The sequence below is a fragment of the Cibotium barometz genome, chromosome 15, assembly GCF_041138505.1.
Source record: "Cibotium barometz isolate CiBa-2024 chromosome 15, ASM4113850v1, whole genome shotgun sequence".
NCBI classification, from domain to species: domain Eukaryota; kingdom Viridiplantae; phylum Streptophyta; class Polypodiopsida; order Cyatheales; family Cibotiaceae; genus Cibotium; species Cibotium barometz.
In genome coordinates this window covers 53,897,078-53,922,690 of record NC_141060.1, presented here as the reverse complement: position 1 = coordinate 53,922,690, position 25,613 = coordinate 53,897,078, and the positions used below count along the sequence as shown (strand labels likewise).

The following is a 25,613-nucleotide window of genomic DNA, read 5'->3' as shown; positions in this document are numbered from 1 at the left end:
ATATTTAGGACCGTTGATAAGATAAGGAAGAGCTTCTATTAGAAAGGGATGTGGAAGGACTTACATGCTTTTCTCACAAGATGTATACCTTGTCAACTTAATAATAACCCAATACATAAGTTTGATGGGTTACTTCAACTTGGCTATTGTAAGGTTCTCCCTCATATTATAGCAACAGCTTAATCCAAGGTGTCATTATATGCAGCATTTCACACTAACATACAAGTTCCAGGCAAAGTAAGACTTACGATGCATGAGAAATTTTATCAGGTGAAAAGAGACCCAAAGGCTTTTGCACACATTTCTGTTCAATGTTAACTTCACAAAACAACCTGAGCTTGAGGTGAGGATACTAACAGCCTGAGTAAGCAGTATGTGTTATGGCAATGGCCGTGTACATTCTCTCTACTTTCTACGTCTCTGGTGTATCATTACTTTGATCTACCCCTCATTTGAGGAACCTCATTGAGGTTCTTGTAAAACATCCACCATCTGTGTTTTATACCCCTATGGAAGTGCAACATAAACACTCTTTTATTACAGCATAGATAATGAAGGCATCCAAGTTCAAGTCCTTGGCTGCCACATTACACCTGCGTACAGAAAGCAAACAGACTAAACGCATGCAAGATGTACATACAATTTCTGCCGGTCCTTTTCTGCCTACTCCATCCTTCAACATGACCTAATTTGCATGACGTTTTCTCTCAAGAAACTCTCTTCATGTTGTCATGAATTCAAGTATCGTGAATGAGATGCAGCAAGAAGAGCAGCTCCAATACCAGACCCATCCTTTGAAAGCTCCACTGTGACGTTAGCAGCCATCTCCTCTCCTAGCAAATCTGCCACGGTTTCTCGTAGATACTTCCTGAACTTGGGATAGTGTTCATAGAGCCCTCCATCCATCGCTACCATGGTTCGCTTTCCTTTACCTGAGTCGTTCTTCATTCTTCCACCTGTTGCACTCCCATCCCTTCCAATCTTTTTAAGTATTCCAACAATTCCAGCCGCAGCTAATCGAGCTCCGCGCTCAGCCACAAGGTCACACAACTCCACAATAATTTTCCGAACTTTGAGGGGCGTGTTCACAATCTGTCATGCAGACATAATTATCAGCTACAGCAGACCATCCAGAAAAGTCACGCTGCACATGTGAGTGGGTATGCACGCAGAAGGAGAGTGTGTGTGTGTGTGTGTGTGTGTGTTGGGGGGGGGGGGGGGGGGGGGGGGGGGGGGGGGCGCAAATTTACATGCATGCAGGGTTGTGCACATGTGTATAGCATTTTTGAACTCACCCCCAAAACGTCTTTAAGAATTTTGCCGACCTCCCGCAAATCAGCTGATTCATCTTGATGCATTGATGACATATCGGGAGTTCTGTAAGGAAACAACAGAGCAAGCTCATTACTAGCTGATAGGTGTTGCAAAGAATCAAAAGAGACTTAGCGAATAAACCTTCAAATGTCCACTTCATATCCATCAACACCCAAGCACAACTTGCTCACTCAATTTTGAAAGAGGTTTATGTGGCGGCCCAATACTCACTAAGAAATAAAAGAAATAAAAGAAATAAAATGCTAGAAGCATTTTGAGACTCCAAAGAAAACCAAAACCAATGAGAGAGACCGAATTTATGTTCATGGATTGCTCAGACGACTGACACAAACTCAAACCGCAGTAGTAGTTAACCTAATAATGTCTATATTCTACAGACGAGCATAAATAGTTCTACAACAAAATACAATTTGTAGCACTGACCCTGTACAAAAGAAGAATTAGTATACACTAGTCAACCAAAACCTCTCCTGCAAAATTCCTCCCAAGAGCAATAACATAGGGTGCTGGCTGCTCAAGGGCTCTTGTGGTCCTGGAGAGATTCAATGCTAAAACGAGGGCTAGGGATCCTTTTTTTAGCATGAGTTATTATAAGATAACAAATTGTTTGCAACAGAATGGGCAAGAAGCACGACTGATGGGGCAGAGAGACTGTATGACCAGCAAGATAATCAGCACATTAAACAGGGGATTAATTGGGGATTAAGGGTAAGAACACGAGTCGCAGAAAGCATGTTTGTATTGTGAATTTCGGTCCTTTATATGGGGAGGCCCCCCTCAACAAGTTGTGAGCTCCAAAATGTTCCAAATCTGCCTTTGAATCTGCTAATGCTGAGATTCATGTCCATGTGGCACTCACGCAGGTGAGGCACGTGACACCACGCTCCTAAGCCAAACAAGCACTCTCGTTGAGGAGTCAACCTACTGGCATGTCAAGAGGCACATGCACCAACTTCGGGGTCCTTAAGGCAGCCAATTCACCCCAAAATGGACCATCTAATGCACTAATATGCAAGTTTACTTGTCTTTTCAATAACCATTCAACATACTTCATATGTGAGGATGTCACATGCATGCATAAATGGCCTAGCATGTGGACATAGACCTTACTTGTAGCCGCCTAAGACGCAAGATTAGGGACAGGCTATGGTCCAATTTGGGATGTTTGGAAAGTCCAATTGGCGCCCGGGGGTTCCCAAGACATGCACCAATGGATGGGGGACAAGCTCGGCACTGTGTGGATATTTTTGGGTCAAAAAGGGACTGATCGACCAGCTGTCAGATCCCTATATAAAGGGCAGTCATGATCATTTGTAAACATCCATTAGCCATAGTCTGTGGGACCAGAAGCAAGGCACTAACAGCAAAGCCACGTTGTGGATCATCAAGAAGGCAAGCTATTTGTAAAGAAACCTGCGGATGACCAATTGATCGAGCACTTTTCGTTTGTTCAACCTTCCATACAAAACCACTGCAAACCACTAAGAATCCTCCGGTAGCCCACGAGAAACACACTCTAGAGAATGGTCGAGTAAAACTCCGCTATCCAAACTCCAACAACTAAAGATGGAGCACAAGAACTGCTTGCACCGGCTCCAATGCACCCTGAAGGAAGAAAGCAGAACCAAGAACAATACTCCTCAAAAACGCTGCACCTAATCTATATCCATCAGCATTGCTCGGCACAAGTATGACTAAACCACCCATGTCCTGCGGAACATACTCCAAAATACACATACACTAATACACCGATGTCAGTACAATCTCTGAGAAATCTATGTACTCTAAAGATACACCAAGCGGCCTATCCTCCCAGGACACAGACAAATCTGATTACATGTCCACCGGTGGTGCTTCCATGACATTAGACACAAAAGATACTCCACCTAATGCAAACGACAAGTGAGAAGAGTCCTCTTGAACAACCCCAGAAACTAAAGTGATCGCCACTAAAGCCAAAGATTCTCCACTGAGTGCAAACGGAAATCGAGAAGACTCTCAGAAGACTCTCCCTCAGAGACCTAGCTGAAAACTTTCTTTGTTTTCATACTTACAACCTGATGCAATGAAGCACCCTGGGTGTGTGCTCAACCTGAGAAATGAAAAAAAGCTGAGACATGCACACATGCATGTCCTTCACAAGTTCACACTTATCCTCCGGTTCTAAAGAAACCGCCTCCTTGGACTACTACTCCGGGTCTAACGAAGCCGCCGCCTCGCATTGCTCCTCCAAGTTCTTCACACAATCCTTTGCGATGTGATCCGTGGAGTCACAATACAAGCAATGTCCAGCAACTATCTTGACGCGACGCTCTTCAAGGGTGATGTTACGTACCTAGTACTAATATTTAGGATTAGTGTTTAATCCAACAAGGTTAGAAGAGCCCTGGGATTAGAAGAAGTGGGCTGATACGCGTAGCAACTAAGGCTTATGGGTAATAATACCAAGAATACTAGCTATTTATGACCGGGAAAGCATTTATAGCAGCAGGAGCCACCATATAAGTGAGAATTGGGTTATTATTGTTGGGAACATGATTGGATTCGACAGGTCACGGACGGTCATGTTGAAGGCCTCAACATGAAGGTCTTGGTGGTATACTAGTGCTAACTGGCATGGTTCGTGGGAATGGAGCCTTAGCCTTTGGCTCACGAGGAGCTTTACGGACACGAACCAACGATTGCGTGGTGAACTAGCCTACACCCCTCTTAGGGGGTTTGTACCAATCACTCATGTTTTGCGTTTAGGAGATCCGTGGAGCACTTGGTATCTAAACACAAAAGATCCCACGATGCAAAGGTGAAGGTCTCACTCTTTCACTCTGTTAGAGGGTTCCATGGGTTTCACACCCACGAGGAGCAGACATAGGTGGAGGGAGTTTAGTTTGCTTCAGTAACGAGAAGCAGATTTTTGATAGCTTCTTGAGTTGTACTTAGCCGAACAACTTGGACCACAATTGTCCTTGATTATCCAAACTCGTGGTAGACCGATCTTAGGGAGTAGATCCGGACTAGGGTGGGAGTAGATCTGGACTAGGGTGATCTGAGGGAGGAAACACAAGAGTGGTTATCTCTTGGGAGGTTCACTTGGAGATATACACCTTGGAGACATATACCTTGGTATCCCATCTCGTACACAATATCTATCAGTTTATTGTTCTTGATATTTGAGTGGGTCCAATTGTAGAAGCATGATTTCCTTTTGGGAAGCAACCCTGACCTGTGGAGAAGAATTTGTTGTAGAGACCATTGACTAGGGAGACCGCAGAGCCTTCTTAGGCTGGTGTTGCCAAGGTAACCTTTAGTTTGTTTAGATGAACTCTTGGATGCGGATGTACTTTGGTATTTATTCCGTGACCCGTGTCTTGCCAAAGTGAGAACCCATGTCTTTTGCGGGGATCCTAGTGATTGCAAGCTAACTGGTCTGAACCACTAGCCGATGCAAAGGATCGATAGCATGACTTTGATAGTGCCACGTATACTATGTACTTACCTTAAAAAAATTTGCCAGCAGAGTTGTCAAGATCGATAGTTCCTTCGTGCATCCAAGAATAACATTGGTTAGTCCTACATAGGTAGACGTCCAACAAGAAGCTTCGACGAGGGAATGTCGTCGAGCATTTGCCTCGATTGAAATCTATGTGCAAGTGTTAGTGACCAAATGTGTGACTACTTGTAGTTACTTATTACTTTCTTATACGATCATTGATCTTGCCTATTTTGAGTACGGTAACCTTAGATCGTGTATTTGATTGAGTACATTTCTAACATGTAGTGCACAAGATCTCACAGACAGTTTATTCAGTCATCTTTTGACAAAGGGGTTCCGGCTTTAAGCTAGGGATTCAAGGTAGCTTCATGGGTAGTTATTTTCTAATTAATTTGACTCACAAGGGAAGCATGTCTTGACTTTTGTCGAGAAGATTGCATTGATGAGGTTTCCATGTGACCATGGATAACTTATTGTTGTCGGCATGGTGAGGATGGGCCGATATTTTCCTTGAGGTGCACTAGGTTCACTAGTGATACCTTTGGGAATGTGCAAATTTCAATTCTATAGAGTAGAGATCCCTTTATAGACCTAGAGTCAGATTTATCTTACGAAGTTGGATCAATACTAGGTTTTAGTACCAAGGTCTCGGAGATGTTACCGAAGGAAGACATGATATGCAGATGTGTGATATACACAACATTGATGGTATGACCTATACTTGATTTCCAGATACCTTTGGCTCACATATGTAATCTAGACCAAGATCATCGCAAATGTTGGATGGCAATTGGTTTGAAGTTATTGCATGTTGTGTAATGGTAGCGGGTTTTCCTTAGGAAGCCTTTTGGATACACCTTTGTTTCATCTCAGATTTCGAGATGAGAAAGACCATCACTTATTGCATATAAGATGGGGTTCTTGGATAGAACTTGATTATCCGGTGATTTTATCGTCTTGATGAAACTTAAGTTTCTTTTAGTGCACAAATACAAAGTTGGAGGTGGGTATCATGGTTGGTTCCTTCAGAGAGTTTAGCAACTTCGAATGGGATTTATGATTTCTTTCAAGAAACGATTCTATTCCGGGTAAAGGTAGCATTCCCTGATACTTTCCTCCCGAGTTTTGAACTCAAGTTCATAGGGTTTACATGTGGTAGCATAATCAAGATCTGGCCAGCCTTATGTAGGTATGATTTGGGCCAATGAGTTGCTACAGACACGGTTTTACTTGAGGCAGTATTGTCGTGGATGAGTGTTCTACACTTGCGACAGCCTCATGATCCCTATTTGGGGCAAGATTGCCATAGGCCAGTGTTCTATATTTATGATAGCCCCAAGATTATGGGAGGAAGTAAGAGGGTATATCATATTAGGGCAAATTGATGTGGTGGGCTAACCTGTAAGTCATTGTCCTTCAAGTGGGAGTCTGGTTGTGTCAAGGCAAGATTGGGAAGGAATTGATCACTCTTGACTAAATCTTATGTCTAAAGGGGGTCTTGTATGGAGCGTATCCTGGTGGTGCTAGGATACACTACATGCCACGTTTCTGGATACATCTATATTCCTATTTGGTGGATTTCTGGACTGAGGGGACGCAGCAGTTGATTTGAGAAATCAATTACAAGAAGGAAGAACAAAATTGAGGATTGCAAATGATCGGAGAGTGTTATGTAGTTGCGCAGTATTTACAACTATGATTGGATCTATGTTTTGGGTAAAGCGGTTATGCTTTGCTAGGTGTGAAGCTTCTTTGCTTCGCATATGTGTTTGGGTAAAGCGGTTTTGCTTTGCCAGATGCTATGTAAAGCTTCTTTACTGAGATAGTTCTGAGAATCTTCGCACGTGGCCCGTGGGCATATGTTTTGCATAGATCCAAATTCAGATGAGACTTCGCTAATAATGAGATGAGCAAGGTTCTCCAATAGATTTGTTCTCCCAAGAAGATTTAGTTTGTATGCCGAAAGAGATTGCTAGCAACCTTAAGCAATCTTTCAAAAGACTTGCAAGCTACGGAGTGATGGATTGTAAGACATATATGTTGGTCATGTCTGCCTAGCCACTCCCAGCTAGTTCAAGTGTGAGCCCAGCTTACTCACGGGCATTTTTTCCATGTGGCTGAACACAAGTTTTTTCTCGTGTGAACACACTCGTGTGTTGGGCACTTAGCCCTAGGCTTTTCGTACTCTTATCTTTTGTACTTTCATTAGTACGTTTCCAGCAGCTCACTCTCCTTCACGTTTTCTGTCTGATAGATTCTCTGTGTGCTTCTGTGTGTGTGTGTGTGTGTGTGTGTGCAGGCTTGTTCCCCCAACCCCAACAGTGGAAGCAGAGCATGGGGCTTCTCCTTGCTCCTTGCTCCTTGCCCTTAAGCTTTTGCCTGTTGCACCCACACAACACAACTTCTCCCTGCTCCTCTGTTTGCTGCCGTACAGGTCATATCTACCGTACAGCTCTGCGCACTACTGCTCCTGCTGTCTGTACATGACACGCTGCTGAACTGCTTGCGTGCTCCTGTTTGCGCGCATCTGCTGCGGATCTGACTGTTGTACGACCTGCTTCTGTTGCTGTACGACCTCCTGCTGTACACTGTCGCCATTGCTGCTGCATGCACTGTTGAGCTGTTGAAGGTGTTAGTGCTGCTGCTGTTGTGCGCGGCTTCAGCCCGCTCATCACCGATCTCACCCTGCATATTCAGTGTGTGCAAGCTTGCACATTGAGCAAAGCTCCGTGTTTTTTGAAACAGTTTCTCATCCCGAACCCATTCAAAATCAGCAGATTCGTTACATTAAATTTGGGGGTTTTCCATTAAACCCTAAATTTGTGACATTGTTCCGCTTTTGAACAGATTTCGAGCAGTCTACCCCAACATTTTGGCATTTTCTCAAATTGCTCCTCTCAAAATCGCGACATTGAGCAGATTTTCATCATTCAAATTTGGGGCTTTTCAAAATTAAGCCCACATTTGTGACATTGCTCCTGTCTGGCAATGATTTCCATGGGATTCTTGCGCATATGTATTGCAAATTTGGGGATTTTTGACAGTGCAGCACATTTGCAGATTTGAGACGGGTATATGTATTTCTTGTGCATACGTATTGCAAATTTGGGGATTTTTGACAGTGCAGCACATTTGCAGATTTGAGATGGGTTTATGTATTTCTTGTGGTGAAGGCGCTCCCTTCCAGTCCATTCGTTTTCCCTTTGTTTACTCTCCCGCATTCCTACACGTTTACAGGTACTTCCGTGGATTGCAGACATTGATGCACATGTGTATGTATTCATTTCGGAATCGCTTGACACTTGGTCAGCTTCACATTTGCTGGACTCTGCTTATTCTTGTGGTGACCATTGACATATTAGTAGTCTACTTGTAGCACATGTATTGACTTTTGTGGCATATTTACTCATTTGCAATCTTGCTGAGTTATTTTCCTTGCCAATTTTTTACTATGTTGCCAAGGCCCCAATAATAATTATCTTTTTGGTATGTTTTTGGAGATGACAGACATGATAGGCCGACTCTGGGAGTCGGCACATTTCTTTGATACCGGGAGTGCGGATGCCTCTGGGAATCAACACTTGGTGGTTCACATAGTGGCAAACCTAGCACGAGACCCTGGCTGTTTCTCTCTCCGAGCGGGAGGCAATCGCTATGGGACACAGCCACTAGCGCCTGGTCCGAGACTCTTGCAGCACACTAGGTGGGCAGATTCGTAGCCGCTCGGATGGGGATTACTCTCCATCCAAGGCGCTTGCGAAGGCCCGCCGTATGGCTGAGACAGCCTCCACCTCAACAGCTCATCCATGAGGATCATCTCATGGAATGTAAAGGGCCATGGCGGCGCACACTATGTACGTTATCGTGGTTGTCTGCAGGTTTTGGCCCCTTGGGTGGGCAGGAAAGAGTATGTATGGTCATTGTGGATGCATGGCGGCATGCCATTGTGGATCGCGGGGTCATTGTGCCTGGTAGAGCGCAGTATGTTATTCTGAGGATGCACGATGAGCACTTTGGTGTGCTCAATGTCTATGAGCCCAATCATGCTAGTGCGAGAGCAGAGTTCAGGACCCTTGTTACAGATGCATTAACCGAGGCCGCACATTGGTGTGTCGGAGGAGACTTCAACATGCTTGATGACCCAGCCAATAGGGTGGGAGGCAGTCATGTTACAGTGCACGGCACGGAGCTTGCAGCTTGGGAGCGATTTTGTATGACACTGCGGATCACTGATGCATGGCAGAATGAGGCTTTCTCCCGTTCTCAGGACAGTCTTAGTTTTTCTCGGTCGGATCGCCGGCAGGGAGGGACTAATCTATCACGGATTGATCGCTTCTATGTGGGCGGCAGGTTCGGGGAGCGTGGTGGCTCCGTTGGCATTCTCGCTGGCACCTCTTTTTCAAACCATGCGCCAGTTATTTTGACACTAGAGGAGAGGACATGGGAGACCAGCTTGCAGTTGAGGATCCCAAAGAGGATACTTACAGGCCCCAGTCTTTTTGAGGACATTGAGAGGATATGGCATGATAGCCAAAGCTCTGACCTAGATGCAGCAGGCCACTGTGCCCAGGGACTCATCGAGCTCAGCTCTTTTTTGCACGCTACAGCCTTGACACGGCTGGGAGAGACGCGACAGCGGGAGCGTTGCTTGAGACATAGCCTTGCTTCGCTCCAACGTCTTCAGGAGCAGCAGCCTACATGTGAGTGGGTGGCGTCCCAGCTGAGCCAGGCACGCCAAGAGGTTAGAGAGGCAGAGGAGTAGAGACACGAGTTCTACTATCATCGCCAGGCCTCTCAGTGGACGCAGCTTGCTGATAGAGTGACTAGGGAGTTTTTTGAGATCACCAGATCCCGCCATGCTCGAGCAGGAGTACGCCAGCTCAGGAGGCAGGCCGGATCGTTAGCCACTAAGCCCGGGGAGATTAGAGCTATTGCCACTAAGTTCTATAGAGACCTGCTTTCAGCGGAGCCAGCCACGAAGGCACGTGATGCTTGCAGACAGACTGGGTGGGCCCATGTGCAGAGGAGGGTCACAGATCGTATGCACACAGTTTTGGGTGAGCCCCTTTCAGAGGATGAGCTTGTTGAGGCTTTGAGGGTCCTTCCGCGTCATAGTTGCCCTAGGGAGGACGGATTGATGTCTGCCTTTTTTATGCGCTATTGGGACCTTTTGGGACCAAGCCTCTGCAGGGGTTTTCAGTATGTTTTGGACACTGGGGTGATGCCAAAGTTTTTGAGAGGGCTTGATCTTTCTTATCCCCAAGGAGGAGGGAGTGTCAGATGATATTTGGCATTGGAGGCCTATTACGATCCTCAATACAATCTACAAGGTCCTAGCAAAGGCCTTGAGTTTGAGAATCCAGCCCTTCCTTGGGGATTTGATTCATGCTACTCAGACAGGACTGGCGACTTCAGGGACTCTCACAGGAGTTCCTCACCGGATTTCTCGACAGCCGGCTGGACACAGGAGAGGGATATACGATGGGAGCTCCTCAGCAGCCTCACCATATAGTTCACCTGGAGAGCCCGTTGTTTCGAGGCCTTTAAGGGGAGACTGGAGCCACCAGCAGAGACTGTTCGGGCGATCTGGCAGGAGTTGATACACACCCTGCGAGGACAGTATGACCGCATCCCGAGCGACTCGTATCGAGCGATCTTGCGGCGCCAGGCCTTCCACACCAATTGGCGCAGCGGCCCTTTCTATACTCTACACGCGGGTACCCCCGCTGGCACTACAGGCCACCTGTTTGGATTTTCCCCCCTCCTATTGTATGATATAGCCTCTCAGCTATTTGTACTTTTATTTGTACTTTTCTGCACCTAGGGAGAGTCTCCCTAGCTGCCTTGGTTGGATCTCTGCCCTGCCTTCTTATGAGCAGGAGAGGTTTTGTAGCCCAGTGGGTTTTTTTTATAACTAATAAAAGGATCTTTTCTCGGGGGGGGGGGGGGGGGGGGGGGGGGGGGGGGAAGGATGTCTTCTGATGCGGTTGCTTTTGATGACTATGCTATATAGTCAGTACTTCTTGGTATGCTTTGTCGGGGGGGGGGGGGGGGGAGGGAGGGATTTTACTTTCCCATATGCAGTTGGTGATGCCTATTGGTCACTTATGTTCTTTTTACCTTATGCTTGTATATGCTAGACACTTATACCTATGTGATGTCCACTAAAGATGCCTTTTATGTTGCTTTCGCTTGCAACGGGATTGTTTCTACAATGTTGACATTGTCACTTTCTCACATGTGATGTTTACTGGGAGTGCCTTTTACACACTTCGCCAATGTTGGCTTGCTTCCTTGGTTTTGACATGTCACATGTATCTTGTTTATTGTGGGATTATGCATCTTTATTTTTGCCATACATGCCACTCATCATGGCATTGCTGAGAGTTTACCCTATCCTCTCATAGCAATGGCTATCACCATTTGGTCCCTCACCCGTCTCGATCAGTGTTTTATACACTAGGTAGAACCAAGGTGTGAACAGGGATTTTTCCACAGAAGCAACAAAGTCACAGGATGGAAGACGCCGGTGTAAAGCCAAGTTTTGTCACAGAACGTGTGTGAAGGCTCATTTGGCATATTTCTATTTGAAGGCGGTTTACAGGACATGAGTTTACAGGATTTTACTCACTTTTATGGTTTATAAGGATACATGTTCACACTTATAAGTGGGTGGATGAAACCGATCCCGTCAAGTGGGAAGACTCCGTTGGACACCCACACGCGTAATAGCACAACTTTAAAACCACAATTTGAAATGGACAACTTAATACAACTTGAAATTGAAATGAAATGAAATGGAAAGATAGATACCAGCACTGGGGCCGAAAGGGGCCGACCCCCCCCCCTCAATTTATGATATATTTATTGGGAGTATTTAACAAATACAATGCTCCATGGGTTCCAAGAACCAGATGATGTCCATGTACATATGAATACAGTACCAAACAAATAGGCTCAAAGTCAACGTTCGAAGTAGATGCTCGAAGCAGGACGACCACTAGTGTGGTCGAGTCTCTACGGTCCTGTGCTTTCACTGGACTCCGCGGAGAGCGCCCAACTGGTGTTCCAAGACCACGCACAAACAGGCGCTCTCGTACTAACACCTGGCTCTCCCGATCTCAGCACCTTTGGACCGTGGTTCTCCAATAGCTTGGACTACCCGACACCGAACGGGTGTTGCCATGGAGAGAGTCCCTTATCAAATTTATCACAAAATACTCTACTTAAATCTGAAATTCACTTACTTTTGGATGGTAGATGGAAGACCAAAATTCATGGTGTCGGTACGCAGTTACTTGAGAAAAACACCATGATGCAGCAGCATGTTGAGAGGAGTAGCTACTGTATAGAGGTGACACACAGCCTGTATGGTTGCCAGGCTACAGTGGAGAAGGGATGGCAGCTTGCAGCCACCGGCTTGTAGCGCACAGTTTGTGGGAGAGGACACACAGTGGACAGTCACTAGCAGAAGTTGGAGCGCTGCCTGCATGAGATGGAGAAGTGACCGCTTGTGTGCAGAGAACGGCCGCCGGCCGCCTAGCTGTAGGAGCACCACTGCTGTCTGCAGCCTGCGTAGCTGCCTGCTTGTGTAGTGGGCAGCCCACTGGACAACCAGCGCAGCCCACAGCAGAGGGTACAGCCACCAGCAGAGGATAGTACACTAGCGCCTGCAAGAGCATAGCACCGCTGACTGGAGAACAGGCGCACAGCCACAGCCGCCTGGCTGCTGAAAGTAAAGGAGATGGCGTGGAGGAGCAGCCGACTGTAGAAGAACAGAAGCAGCCGCCCTGGTTGTAAGAGTCGCCTGGCTGCAGAGAGCCGACTGGCTGTAGGAGCAGCCTCTTGTGAATGGTGGGCAGCACGCTGAAGGTTTAACGCAGCCACCTGCAGCAAAACCAGTCGCCAGCAGAGGTGGGGGAGATAGTGTTGCCTCACACTATGCACAGAAGGTGGTCGCCGGCATATGATCTCCACGAAGGTGGTGGAAAACGATTGCTGTCTCTTTTATACGATGGAGGGGTGGCTTCCTTTTGTAAGGTTTGGAGAGGGAGTTGCACTATTGTGATTTGGCTGGCTACCCACGTTTGCATGTGGGCGGCCAGTTCCATGGTGGGTTGGGTAGGTGACCATGCACCCACCCCCACACACACACAATTCAAGTGTGGCTCCCCACCTTGGCCCCTAAGTGGGTGCCCAAAGTGGGTGCCCACTTTTAAGTGTATGTGAACATACAACCTTATAAATCAAAAGGTTAGAGATTAAAGTATTAAACTAACATGTGCAATATACTTACCACCTATTCACATGCAACAAAACTTGTAAGAAGACAGAGCAGACTTCACGACTCCCTGGCAGGCGTCCCCGCTCAGTAAGTGACACGTCAAGCAGGCAAACACAAAAATACAGGTCATGCGAAAACAGTTTCAAACATGCAGAACATGAGTGCATGTGCAAATAGTATCATGGACATATCTCCCGTTCATGGAACAAGTACAAAATATCTATCGGCACAAAAATGGCACGACGTAAAACATAAAACCTGGTCTTCCTATGGAGTAACAGTCCCATAGGTAAAACACAGTTCCAGGCACGAGCCTCCCTATGGAGTGACAGTCCCATAAACAAGACACGGCACGAATACTGGCCCTTCCATGGCGTGACAATCCCATGGATAGAACACAGTCCAGGTCATACACGGGCAGCACTAGTCTGGCTCCCGTCCATACCACACCATCCTACTAACACACGGGTGGCACCAGTCTGGCTCCCGTCCATGTCAGCAAAATACAGGCCTCTTCACATGAGACACCGGCCTGGCCTCAAGTGAACGAGACACAAAATCTGGAGATGGACCAAATGGTAGGCCAATTGGTGACAATGGACATGTGGGGTTTTGATCAAGAGAGATTTGTGGTATTTTTGGAGGGTCTCCCACTTTTGACATTGGAAAAGCAAAGATAGGCTGGAAATAGAGGAGGGGGTCAACTTTATAAAAGGGAAGTGATGCGCAGATAAACAGGAGGCGGGCAGCAGTTGAGAAGTGTTCTCTCTCCCTCTCCTTCTCCTTCTCTCCTGAGCCTTGTCCGTACAGTGGGCAGAAGTCCCTTCTCTTCTAGGCGAGAGCAGACGGACAGGCTTTTTCTCTGTTTTCGTGGCCATACAAGACCTTCAGCATCAGATGCGCTGGGCACTCAGGTTCTGTTTGCTCCCTCTTCACCCAATCTTCAACAGGCGCCAGTTTTTCCTCGCTTTCTCGTCAGTTTTTGGCCGTACAAAAGGGGGTAGCAAGCTGATCAGTTTTGCTGGCCGTACAGAGGGCTGTAGGCTGATTTGTTTGCTGGCCGTACAGGAGGCAGCAAGAAGAAGCGTACCGCCTACAGCTCTGCACTCTCTTCTCTTTTGTTGGCCGTACGCAGCAGAAGGGGCTGCAAGTGAAACTGTTTATTCCCTCCACTCCCTCTACACTGATCGTACAGAAATTCAGCCGCCAACAGGACCTGTCCGTACAGGGACAGTACAGGCCGCATGTGTGAAGCGTAACCGACCAGCCTTGAGGGCAGATTTGGACCAGATTTTGAGGACAGTTTTGAGGGCTGTTTTTGAACTATCTTTGAACAAATCTTGGGAGATCTTTGTGGATCGTGGATTCATCGAAGTACTGTGGCAAGCCGTACAGTGGCCAAGCAGGACTTCTCTCCCTTTTTGCTCAGGTTGTACAGTGGTACAGCAGCTGGGCCAATTAGGGACTGTTTTTGGAGAAACAAGATTGTGTTTTGATTCGTGTGCAAGTGTGTTTGCTGAGGAAGTTTGTGGAAAGATCTGGTGTTGTTCACACCCGCACCTTGGTATTTTGTAAAGCTTCTCAATCAATAAAGAAGTTCCTAAGGAGGGGGGGTGGGGGGGGGGGGGGGGTCCGGCTCAATGTTGTGTTCCTTTTAGTATTGTTTATGGTCATTTCCGCTGCGTTTTCACATCTTTGTTTGACATCTGAAGCGTTTTCAATGACTGATGCCCGCCCTGAGCCCCCACTTTTCTCCCGATTTTCAGCTTTCTACCCATGCTGAATTTCGCTTCTATCAACCCCACCATTACTGATTTTTACTCATTGGATCATCCATTGAAAAGTTCACTTCTTGCAGCTTACATTGCATGTCTCACCACAGGCATGACTTTTGGATCCTGTTGCCTTTACACATGCGTTACCTACTACATTTTCTTATGCTTATTACCGGTGCCATTAGAGAGCTATGCTTTGCTCTCTTGTTGTCATTGATGTGGACCACATGCAGTTCAGTTTGGCATTTGGATGCTCACCTTGAAAGGGGTATTATATTTACTTTCCTTACTGGAGGGTCTTAAACACACCTGCTCTTATTGCAACCTTGGGATGCTTCTTGATTTGATGCAGTTCATGTCCATATGATCTTTGACATGCCTTTCTAGTGATGCTTTTATGTACTGCAATGCTCTAGCTTCAGCACTATGACATTGGGATTTCTCATATGTCCCGTCATATAGTGCTTGCTTCTTCATTGGCATTACAGTGCATCTATACCACCGTGACATGGGGTATGTTCTGGTGGTATGGGACGCTAGGATGTATCACATAGGCGGGCTTACAAGGTTCCATCAAGGCAGATGTTTTAGCTTCTGATAGGATAGTTATCCAGAACTCAAGATTGTTGGTTCCTAGTTCATGGGGTGAGAACACTGGCCTTTGATATGGCAGATGTCCAATTCATTAGCCACACCTTTGATGTGGCAAATACACAGTTTACAGGCCATGCTTCTAACGAGGCAGATGTCCAGGTTATCAGCTTCTATGGTTGTTATCCAGAGCTGTGTAGTAGCGAGGTATTGGCTGGTGGGATTATACTAGTTTGACCCAATTCCAATAGAGAGTGTTGATGTTGCCAAATTTTGCTTGCATCTTGCTTACGTTGACACAATAGACTCAGTTGGGACTTGAAGTTTCTGGATACTTCAAGTAGTCAGAGTTCGACTAAGATAGGTTCCTTCTCATGATGATTGTTCTCAATCTGTCATGCAAGAGAGAGGATACCCAAGAGATCATTTGATTGGTCAAGATCTGCCTATAATAACATTGCTTGGTATGGGTGTCAACCCAAGTTTCCCTTGAGGATTAGAATTGAAGATGTAATTCTAGGAGTAGCCCTAGTAAGAATTGACCTGCTGTACAACCAATTTCCAAGTTGTGCATTTGGCAAAGAATATGGGACAATAGGAGAGTTATATTTGTTAGCTAAACTCTCGGACATAGTCACAAGGAATGGGCATTTTTAGACTCGGGAATGTTGGGGATGGCAACATCTTCCCGTTCCCATTCACGTCCTATGTCACTCTATAGTCACAACGAATGGCCATTCTCAATCTTTTCCGTCCCCGTCCCCATTTCGCGTCCATGTGACTATGCTCTCAGAAAGTCTCTGGTGTGAACATGCTCTATCCACCGGCACTTTTTACCCTAACTGGACAGGGGTTTTTTCCCATGGGAACACACTCCAGTGTGTTGGCCTTTTAGGCTTAGGTCTTTTATATTGGACTTTGTACTTTCACATTATTATTATCAAGTACATTTCCAGCACTCTCTCTCTCTCTCTCTCTCTCTCTCTCTCTCGTGTGTGTGTGTGTGTGTGGTTGCAAAGCTTCCCCCATACCCAACATTGGTATCAGAGCAAGCTTCTCTCGCATCCAGCTCCACATTTGCGCATACACAAAGCCGTACAACAGCTCACCTTCATCTACAGCAGCTCATCATCACTTTTCAGCTCGTTATCAACTCTACAGCAGGCCATACAGCTGAAATTAGGGCTTCGTCTGCAGATTTCAGCCTGTTTTTAGGGTTTCAGCAATGTCATACAGTAGCCTGCCACCTGCCTCCGTACAGCCAGTTTTTAGGGTTTCAGCTGCTGCCCTACTGGTTTTAGGGTTTCTGCGCAGCTGTCATTGCTGTTGGTACAGCCTATTTGTTGCCATGCACAGCTGAAGTGGCTCATTCCGGCGTACCGCACTCGCATGAAGCTCCTCTACTGCTCCTGCATTGATCCTCACATCGCCCCGCTCCAGATTCGCAAAAATCTTCTTGCAAAATTTCTTCCCAAAATCCCACAAATACCCTCTCCTACACTGTACAATTTGGGGCTTTTTAAATTTTTCAACAATTTCAATATGTTACAGGTTTTGGCGATTTGCGGATATTTGCCACGTTTATGTACACATTTGTGGACATTTGACACAATTACAAGTGTATGTACACATTTGTGTGGATCTTCCAGATTTAGCAAGTTCATGTAAGCACTTTGTGGGGATTTACAGGTTTTACAGCTCTTTTTACAGGAATTTGGGCATTTTGCATTTGCTGGGCACATTTGCCCCAATTTTTTAGGGTATAGTACTTGTTTTTGCAACAGATCTTTTGCAGTACATATTATTTGGCACATGTATATGCATTGAGCAAACATTTGTGGGATTCTGATTGGGTTGCAGTATTTGCTTGCATCAGATTTGCTTTAGTTTGCATTGTATTTGCTGTGCACAATGTCTGGAAACACCATGGTCTGTTTGGGATATTGTCCATTGAGGATAAGTTGGATGGTACCAACTATCCCGTGTGGGCACACACGATGAAGCATGTACTAGTTGCAAAGAATTTATGGGTATACGCATCTAGTGCTAAGTTAAGACCCACTGGTGCTGCACCTACAGCTAGCACGTCGCCGGGGGGGGGGGGGGGTGCTGCGGGGTTGTTCCATTGTTGGGACTAGTGATTTTGGTTCCAGTGGGAGTGCACCACCTACACAACTCAAATGGGATGCTAAAGATGCGAAGGCTCATGCATTGATTGCTCTCTCATGTAGACGGCAAGTCATTCCTCATATCCGTTCGTGTTCTTCTGCTAAGGGTGCATGGGATATACTTGCTTCTTTGTATCAGATCCGCAATGAAGCTTGTACAGCTCATCTCCAAAAAAAGCTTGACACGGAGCATATGGCTGAGGGTGATTCTATGGATGTATTTCTCACCCGTGTTAAGGATTTGCGAGAACAGTTAATCAATATTGATGAAGTGATACCTGACAATTCACTTGTTTCTACGGTTCTCAATGGCTTGTCTGAATCTTATCAAGGATTTGCTACCACTCTTCGGCTCTTGACAAAGAGAAATTCAGATTTGTGCCCTCTTTTTGTGGTAAAGAGGAAATTTGGGACATCTTCTAGTGCTAAGCCTAAGGGCAAGCCACCTGCCCGTTCAGATCCTCTTGTGTCCAAAGAGGGTGGGGATAAAACGGTGTAACTATTGCAGAAAACCTGGATATTTCATTGAAGAATGCAAAAAGCATATTGCGAGTGAGCAAAAGAAAAAGCAGCAAGGTTTGGCTACTAACACAGATGACACTAAGGAAGAGGTCAACTTGGCCCATGATGGCTATGCATTGCTTGTCACATGTAGTACTCCGTCTATGCCTTCTTCCTGTATGTCAGTTTCTGATGTTGATCGGTACTTTGATAGCGGTGCTACAAAGCACACCACTTCATGTAAGCTGTTGTTTGTCACTTTGGAGGATGCACCTAAAGGTGTTACAGTGGTGTGAGCTAATAATGCATCGTATGCCATTAAAGGCATTGGGAATGTAGATTTGACAACATACAATGGTGACATTTTCACTTTTACATGACACATTGTATGTACCTGGAATTCGTAAGAATCTCATCTCTGTATTTGCTCTTACTAAAACCGGATTTCAAGTTCAATTTTCTGATCACTATTGCTCAGTTTATGACCGTCGGGATGTAGCTTCTATTGTCATCTCTCGTACATTGTGCAATGATTTGTACAAGGTGGACCCGATGCAGGCTCCATCTCTTGGGGGACATCTATATTTTGTGACTTTCATTGACGACTACACTCGGTTCACTTGGGTGTATGGCTTGAAAGCCAACTCATATGTGTATGCATCCTTCCACACTTTTTTACCCTTGATTGAAAATGCTTGTGGCCATAAGCTTGAGCTTTTATGTAGTCTCGTGGCATACCTCATCAATGCACTACACCTTATACTTCTCAGCAAAACGGTGTTGCTGAAAGACGTAATCATACTCTCATGGAGATGGCTAGATGTATGCTTAAAAGCAAGGATTTGCCAAGTAAATTTTGGCTTGAGGTGGTCATGTGTGCCAACTATGTGCTGAACCAATGTCCCATTAAAGCCTTGAAATCTATGGCAGCTTATGAGGCTTGGAATGGCAGAACCCCAATGATTACTCGTATGCGAGTCTTTGGTTGTCTGGCTTATGTGCATGTGCTTTCATGTCAAAAACAGACCAATTGGACCATAAGATTTCTTTGATACATTGCTGCCTTTCTTTGGGTCACATGCTCATGATGTAGAGAGCCCGCTTCAACTTGTTTACAGCCATCACATGGTGCTGAAATTCCTGAAATTCAGCCACCTAACACCACTCAAATTGGTCCTGATGTACCACCTGTTGATCAGGAGACCTTGGATGATGCATTGGACACTGAAAATGCAGCTATTCGTGAGACCAGGAATGTTCCTCGTTGGCTGATTAACACGTTGTGTGATAGCAAACAGCCTACTCTAATGCTTGGCCATACTCGTACTGCATATCGTCATGCGTCTTCACATTTTGTTGCCAACTGCTCTTGTTGCCACCGCATGTAATGAGGAACCTATTTCTCATGTTGATGCTTTGGAGGATGAGTATTGCCTTGCAGCCATGCACTCCGAGTTGGACTCCATTGTAAAGAACAGTACTTGGGAATTATTTGACTTGCCTACTAGCAAGCGTGCTATTGGCACTAAGAGGGTGTATAAGCTTAAACGTAAGCCTAGTGGTTCTATTGATCGTCATAAGGCTCGTTTGGTCACCAAAGGTTATGCTCAATGTGAGGGCATTAACTATGAGGAGACTTTTGCTCCTACTTCGCGTATGACTACCATTCATGCTGTTGTTGCTTTGGCTACACACAAGGGTTGGCATGTACATCAATTAGATGTTAAGATTGCTTTCTTAATGGTGATTTGCAGGAGGAAGTGTATGTATCTCACCCTCCTAGCTTTGTTCAAAAAGGGGCAGAAAAGAAAGTATGCAGGTTACATAAAGCACTTCATGGTCTTAAACAAGCACCTCATGCTTGGTACCAAAAAATTCATGCGTTCTTGACTACTAATGGGTTCCGAAATAGTCCAACTAAGAGTACTCTCTACGTTCGTAGAGATGGGCACAATCTACTAATCCTTATTCTTTATGCGGATGACATGCTCATTACTGGTCCTGATGAGGACAAACTTTCAACTTTCAAAGCTGAATTGCAGAGCGCTTTTGATGTCACAGACATGGGACATTCACATTACTATTTGGGCATTCAGTTTATATCTATTAAGGGGGTATCCTGCTATCTCAGCGGAAATACATTGGGTAGCTCGCAGATCTCCTTGGAAGTGTAGATGTGGGTGATGGATTTTGCAAAGTCTTCGGCGATGCGGGAGCACATTAACAAGTTAAAGGCTCTTCAGCAAGAGGTTCTTCAAGCTGGGAAGGAGATATCCTCAGAGGACATGGCCATCACTTTGTTGTCTCATCTAACCTCTCAGTACTCAGCTTTCTACTCCTCTTTGATCACCAAGGGCAGGCTCAGTACCATCACATGGGAGGAGCTTGTGCCTATGGTCTTGGACCAGGAAGAGCATTTTACGAACCCTCCATAGGGGGGAGGTTCTGAGGCCTTGACTGACCAACGGTCACAAAGCCGCAATAAGGGCAAAGAGAAGTCTTCTGAGCAGGAGCCTGACTTGGATCGTGACACCTTGAAGGTAAAGAGAACCTGTAACAATTGTGGCGAGAAAGGCCACTATTGGAGGAAATGTCCTAAGCAAAGCACCAAGAAGGGTGCATATTCCTCAACAGTGTCAAATCCCCACGGATCTCCTCGTGATCGTTCTTGGTACGAGACTCGAATCCTGCAAACAAACAAACAAACAAATAAACAACAAGGGGTGCAGGCCTGACTCACCTCCCAACCATGACAGCCGTGGGTAAGCCCACAGTCTTGGCTGTCCCTACCAAGCCACGAGCCGAGCTAACTAGGTTGACGTACCGACCAATCTCTTCCTCGCGACGTCCCATACCACCACGAAGCTGCCCTCGTAGGCCTCGAGATTGCTGCCGCCCTCGACTGCATAAAGCAGGTGCACGTCTGCACTAGTTCCAAGCTCCAAGACCATAGAGCTCTCATAAACTCGCGAGACTCTCTATATCCCAATAACTAACCTTGGCCACCCTTTTATAGGCTCTTGGCCGGTCATCAGGCGTCCACAATTGGATGCCCGCCCGTCCATACTTGAGTGCCCGCCCGTTAGTATTTTCCTAACTCAACTCGTCAATCAGCCTGCCTAGTTCCAAGCTTCCCCAAGCCTCGAAACTAGTCTTGCATGCGTGTAGCACACGATAGATACACACGGTGCACATGACATACTCCCCTTCCTCTAAGAGCTCACTCCTAAGCTCACTAAAAAGCCAGGGTAATCTCTTTGAAGCGTAGTCAATGTCTCCCATGTAGCGTCCTCCTCAACACGATCCTTCCACTTGATCTTATATTCTGTGATAAGCGTATTACGTAATCTTCTTTCACGAAATCCAAGAATCCTTTCAGGTTCGTGCGGAACAAATGTCATGTCCTCGACATTTATAACTTCTTGAGGAGTAACTAACTGATCTGCTCCACCAAGTACTTTCTTAAGTCTACTAACATGAAATACAGGATGAACTTTCACATGAGAAGGCAAATCCAATTCATATGCAACTGAACCAATCCGTCGTGTAACACGAAATGGTCCACAGTATCTTGGGGATAATTTCGGAGATCTACCTGTAAAGTCTCGGAATCTTTCCGAACTCGCAAATACACCATCGTTCCTTCAGAGAACTCTCTGGATGAACGATGTCTATTAGAATAAAACCTGTCTCGGTCTTGAGCACTTCTAATAGATTTCTTCGCAACTTGTAACATTTCCTGCATATCTTGCAAAAAATTACGTGCTGCATCATGCTAAAGTCCTGAGAATCCTATTGTAACAGGTGATCTAGGTTGAAAACCATACATAAGCATGAAAGGACTAAAACCTGTACTCGTATGCTTAGTACTGTTATATGCAAATTCTAACATAGCAATATAATCCTTCCATGAACTCTGTCTTTTGGATACATATGCTCGAAGCATATCCTCCAAAATCTGATTCACTCTTTCAGTCTGGCCATCAGATTGAGGATGATCAGAGGAACTCAAATTCAAAGTTGTTTCTAACTTCTCAAAAACAAGTTTCCAAAAATCACTCGTAAACTTAGAGTCCCTATCACTGACTATGTCCTACGGTAACCCGTACAATCTAAACAATTGCTCGATAAACTGCCATGCTGATTGCGTAGCTGTAATAGTCTTCCGGGTCGGTAAAAATCTAGCCATTTTTGTCAAGCGATCTACCACAACCTAAATAGAATCATGGCCGTGATGTGTTCTTGGCTATCCGGTAATAAAATCCATGAAAATACTTTCCCATTTATTACCTGGGATTTGCAAAGGATGGAACAACCCAGCCTGTCTAAAGCGTTCAGCTTTATTTGCCTGACAAATCTGACACTTGAGAACATAATCTTCTACATACCCTTTCATCTTTGGCCAATAAAAAGTGTGTTTCACTAACGATAGTGTCCTGTGTACCCCAGGGTGTCGAACAGAAGGGGCGTCGTGACACTCCTTAAGAATCTTGGACCTAATGTCCGGGATCTGTGGTACACAAATTTTAACAGTAAACCATTTCGAATCATCCACTGGCCTCCTGCAGCCTGAATGGTAGACTGCTCAGTCATGGAGTCTTGGTCAATCAATGAGCTCCCGTCTTGGATCTTCTGCCAAAATGGACCAAAATAACTATCAAACCTGCAAAGCCCTCTCAATGACTGAAATAAGTCAGTAGAAATCTCGGTGAACGACAAAGTATTCACCTCTCTAATTCGACTAAGCGTATCTGCAACACTTTTCATGGACCCTTTCCGATAACGGATCTCAAAATCAAAATCTTGCATTAACTCCGCCCAACGAGCTTTCCTGCCTCTCAAATCATCTGCATCACACACATACTGGATTGACTGATGATCAGTCAATACCACAAACTTGGAGCCATATAAATAATGTCTCCAAACCTTGAGCATGAATCACAGCATAAAGCTCCTTCGCAAGGATTGGCCAACGAGATTGTCGTCGAGCTTTTTACTTTCAAAAGCAACCGGTCTACCATCTTGAAATAAAGCAGCCCCGATAGCATAGTCACACTGGCATCAGTTTCAAGAACATAAGGCCGACTAGGATCAGGTAATGCTAAGATAGGTGCTTCCAGTCTGAAGGCCATATCCAAATCGTTATTCCAAGTGATAGGCTGATTTGACTTACGTCCACGACCTTTCAATAAGTCGGTCATCGGTAGTGTGAGCTGAGAGTACTCCCGCACAGATTTCCGAAGAAAAACTACAAAACCGAGAAAAGAACGAAGTTGTTTCACTGTTCGCGGTATAGGCCAGTCCAGAACCTTCTGAACTCAGTCATAGTTGCTCAATCCATCTCTAGTGATCTTGTGTCCCAAGTAAATGATTTCGGTCATAAAGAACTCACATTTACTTAACTTAGCATATAGGCGATTCTGTCTTAAAATATATAAGACAATCGTGAGGTGTCTGACATGATCCTCAAGAGTACGACTATATATCAAAATATCATCCAGGAACACCACCACAAATTTCCGCAAATGTTCACGAAAAGATCGTTCATCATTTGCTGGAAAGTGGCTGGCGCATTGGTTAACCCAAAAGGTAATACGAGAAACTCGTAATGGCCATGCCTAGTCCGAAAGGCGGTTCTTTCGACATGCCTTTCATGAATACGTATCTGGTGATAGCCAGTACGTAAATCTATCTTCGTGAAATATTTCGCTCATGCTAACCGGGCAATCAGGTCATCTGATCTAGGGAGAGGATAACGGTTCTTAATGGTCAGATTGTTCAATCTCTTGTAGTCTATACACATTCTCCAGGTGTTGTCCTTCTTTCTCCTAAGCAACACAGGTGCACAACAAGGTGATTTACTTGGACGGATCTGGCCCATCCTCAAATAATCTTCGAGTTGTTTAGCCGACTCATCTTCCTCAGCTTGGCTCATCCTGTAAGGTGGAATACTGACATAATGAGCACCAGGGATCAAGTCAATACGATGATCTACTGCCCGTTCAGGTAGTAAACCCGATGGCAGTTTCTTAGGAAATACGTCTTGAAACAAATCAAGGATCTTCTGTAATTCTTTGCTTTCAAACACACTTAATTCATTTACATCCATGGAAGGGATGAGAAAGCAAGAAAGTGGAATCAATACACAATGGAAAGCGGTATACAAAGAAGAATCCATTATATTTCCAAAATCAATTGTATTTACAAGAGGTCCCTGAGAGGGATGAATACAATCACCTAAAATACTATACTTGGTGTCCTTATGCTGAAAAGAAAAAATATGACTAGACCAATCTATCTGGACTTCAAGAGTCTTAAACCACTCAATCCCTAATAACAAGTCCACATTCTCTAGATGCATTACATAGCATTCCAGAGTATCTTTGTAGTCCTGAATCTGGATTGGAAGCATCTCCACCTTTCGATCCCATACTTGCCTTCCCGCAGGTAGACGTACCTCATAGGTATGATCGCTGGGTGTCGTATCAAGACTCAATTTCTGCACAAGTTTGTAGTCAACAAAGTTGTGTGAGCTGCCAGGGTCTAGAAGAATGTGAATCTTATGGCCATTCACTTCTCCATAAACTCGGAGAAGATCATGCAAGCCAAATACTTTAGAATTGAACAGACAATCAGAACAAGTACTAGGGCGAGAGAGTACAGTAATTGACGTACCTGTCAAAGACAACTGGTTAGCTGCCTTTGGCTTGGATCCTGCGTTTGTCTTGGCACCCTTTTGCTTTGGGCACTCATTATGCATGTGTCCTTTTTCTTCGCAGATAAAACAACGTCCTTTCTTCTTGAGCTTTAAAGCCCTAAGGAGTCGTTTCTTCTTCCCTGGTGTCCAGCTTGAATTCTTCGAAGGTTGGTCCGAAGACTTTCCTTCTGTCGTGTTAGCCATAGGTGCGGAGAACTTTCTTTTATGCTTGTTCCCCTGCTCGGTAACGGGTTTCGACTTGGAAGAGACCCTTGTATCATCATAGATACGAGCTGAATGAATGGCCTCGTCCAATGTTTTACATTTGTTATTTTTAACCTGTAATCGGTACAAGTCTGGTAATCCAGCTACGAAAAACCCCAAAAGAGTAGTCGGATCCATCTTTGTAGCTATCATCTGCAAGTCACGAAACTTCTGGAGGTAGACCTCATAAGTGAGGTGCTGAGAGGTCATGCTCAAAGCTGAAAACCGGGCAACATCATCATAATCATCCTCTTTCTTGAGGAATTCTTTCTTGAAGACGTCTTCGAATTGTGCCCAAGTCGTTGGCTTAGGATTGAGTTCCTCCCACCAAAGCAAAGCTTTGCCAGACAGGAAACCTGATGCTAACTGGATCTTCTTTCCATCATCATATGGATGAAACTGAAAGTGAACTTGCCACTTATGTAGCCAAGTGTCCACTATCTCCTTGATGCGCTGCTTTTGCTCGCCCCCAAACGGTTCCGAAGTAATGTTGGGGCCTAAAGCAGAA

General features: G+C 45.3%; 1 protein-coding gene across 1 annotated transcript in view; it reads right to left on the bottom strand.

The window, feature by feature from the left end:
• Nucleotides 1–248: 248 nt before the first annotated feature.
• Nucleotides 249–25,613, bottom strand: part of LOC147631425 (hexokinase-1-like) — a 58,672-nt gene continuing 33,307 nt past the window's right edge. The window contains exons 8-9 of the mRNA XM_086809821.1: nucleotides 1,296–1,377; nucleotides 249–1,092 (exon numbers count right to left, since the gene is read on the bottom strand). Of these exons, the coding sequence (XP_086665947.1) occupies nucleotides 730–1,092; nucleotides 1,296–1,377 (445 nt within the window). The 3' untranslated portion in view covers nucleotides 249–729. The remainder of the gene's footprint in view (nucleotides 1,093–1,295; nucleotides 1,378–25,613) is intronic.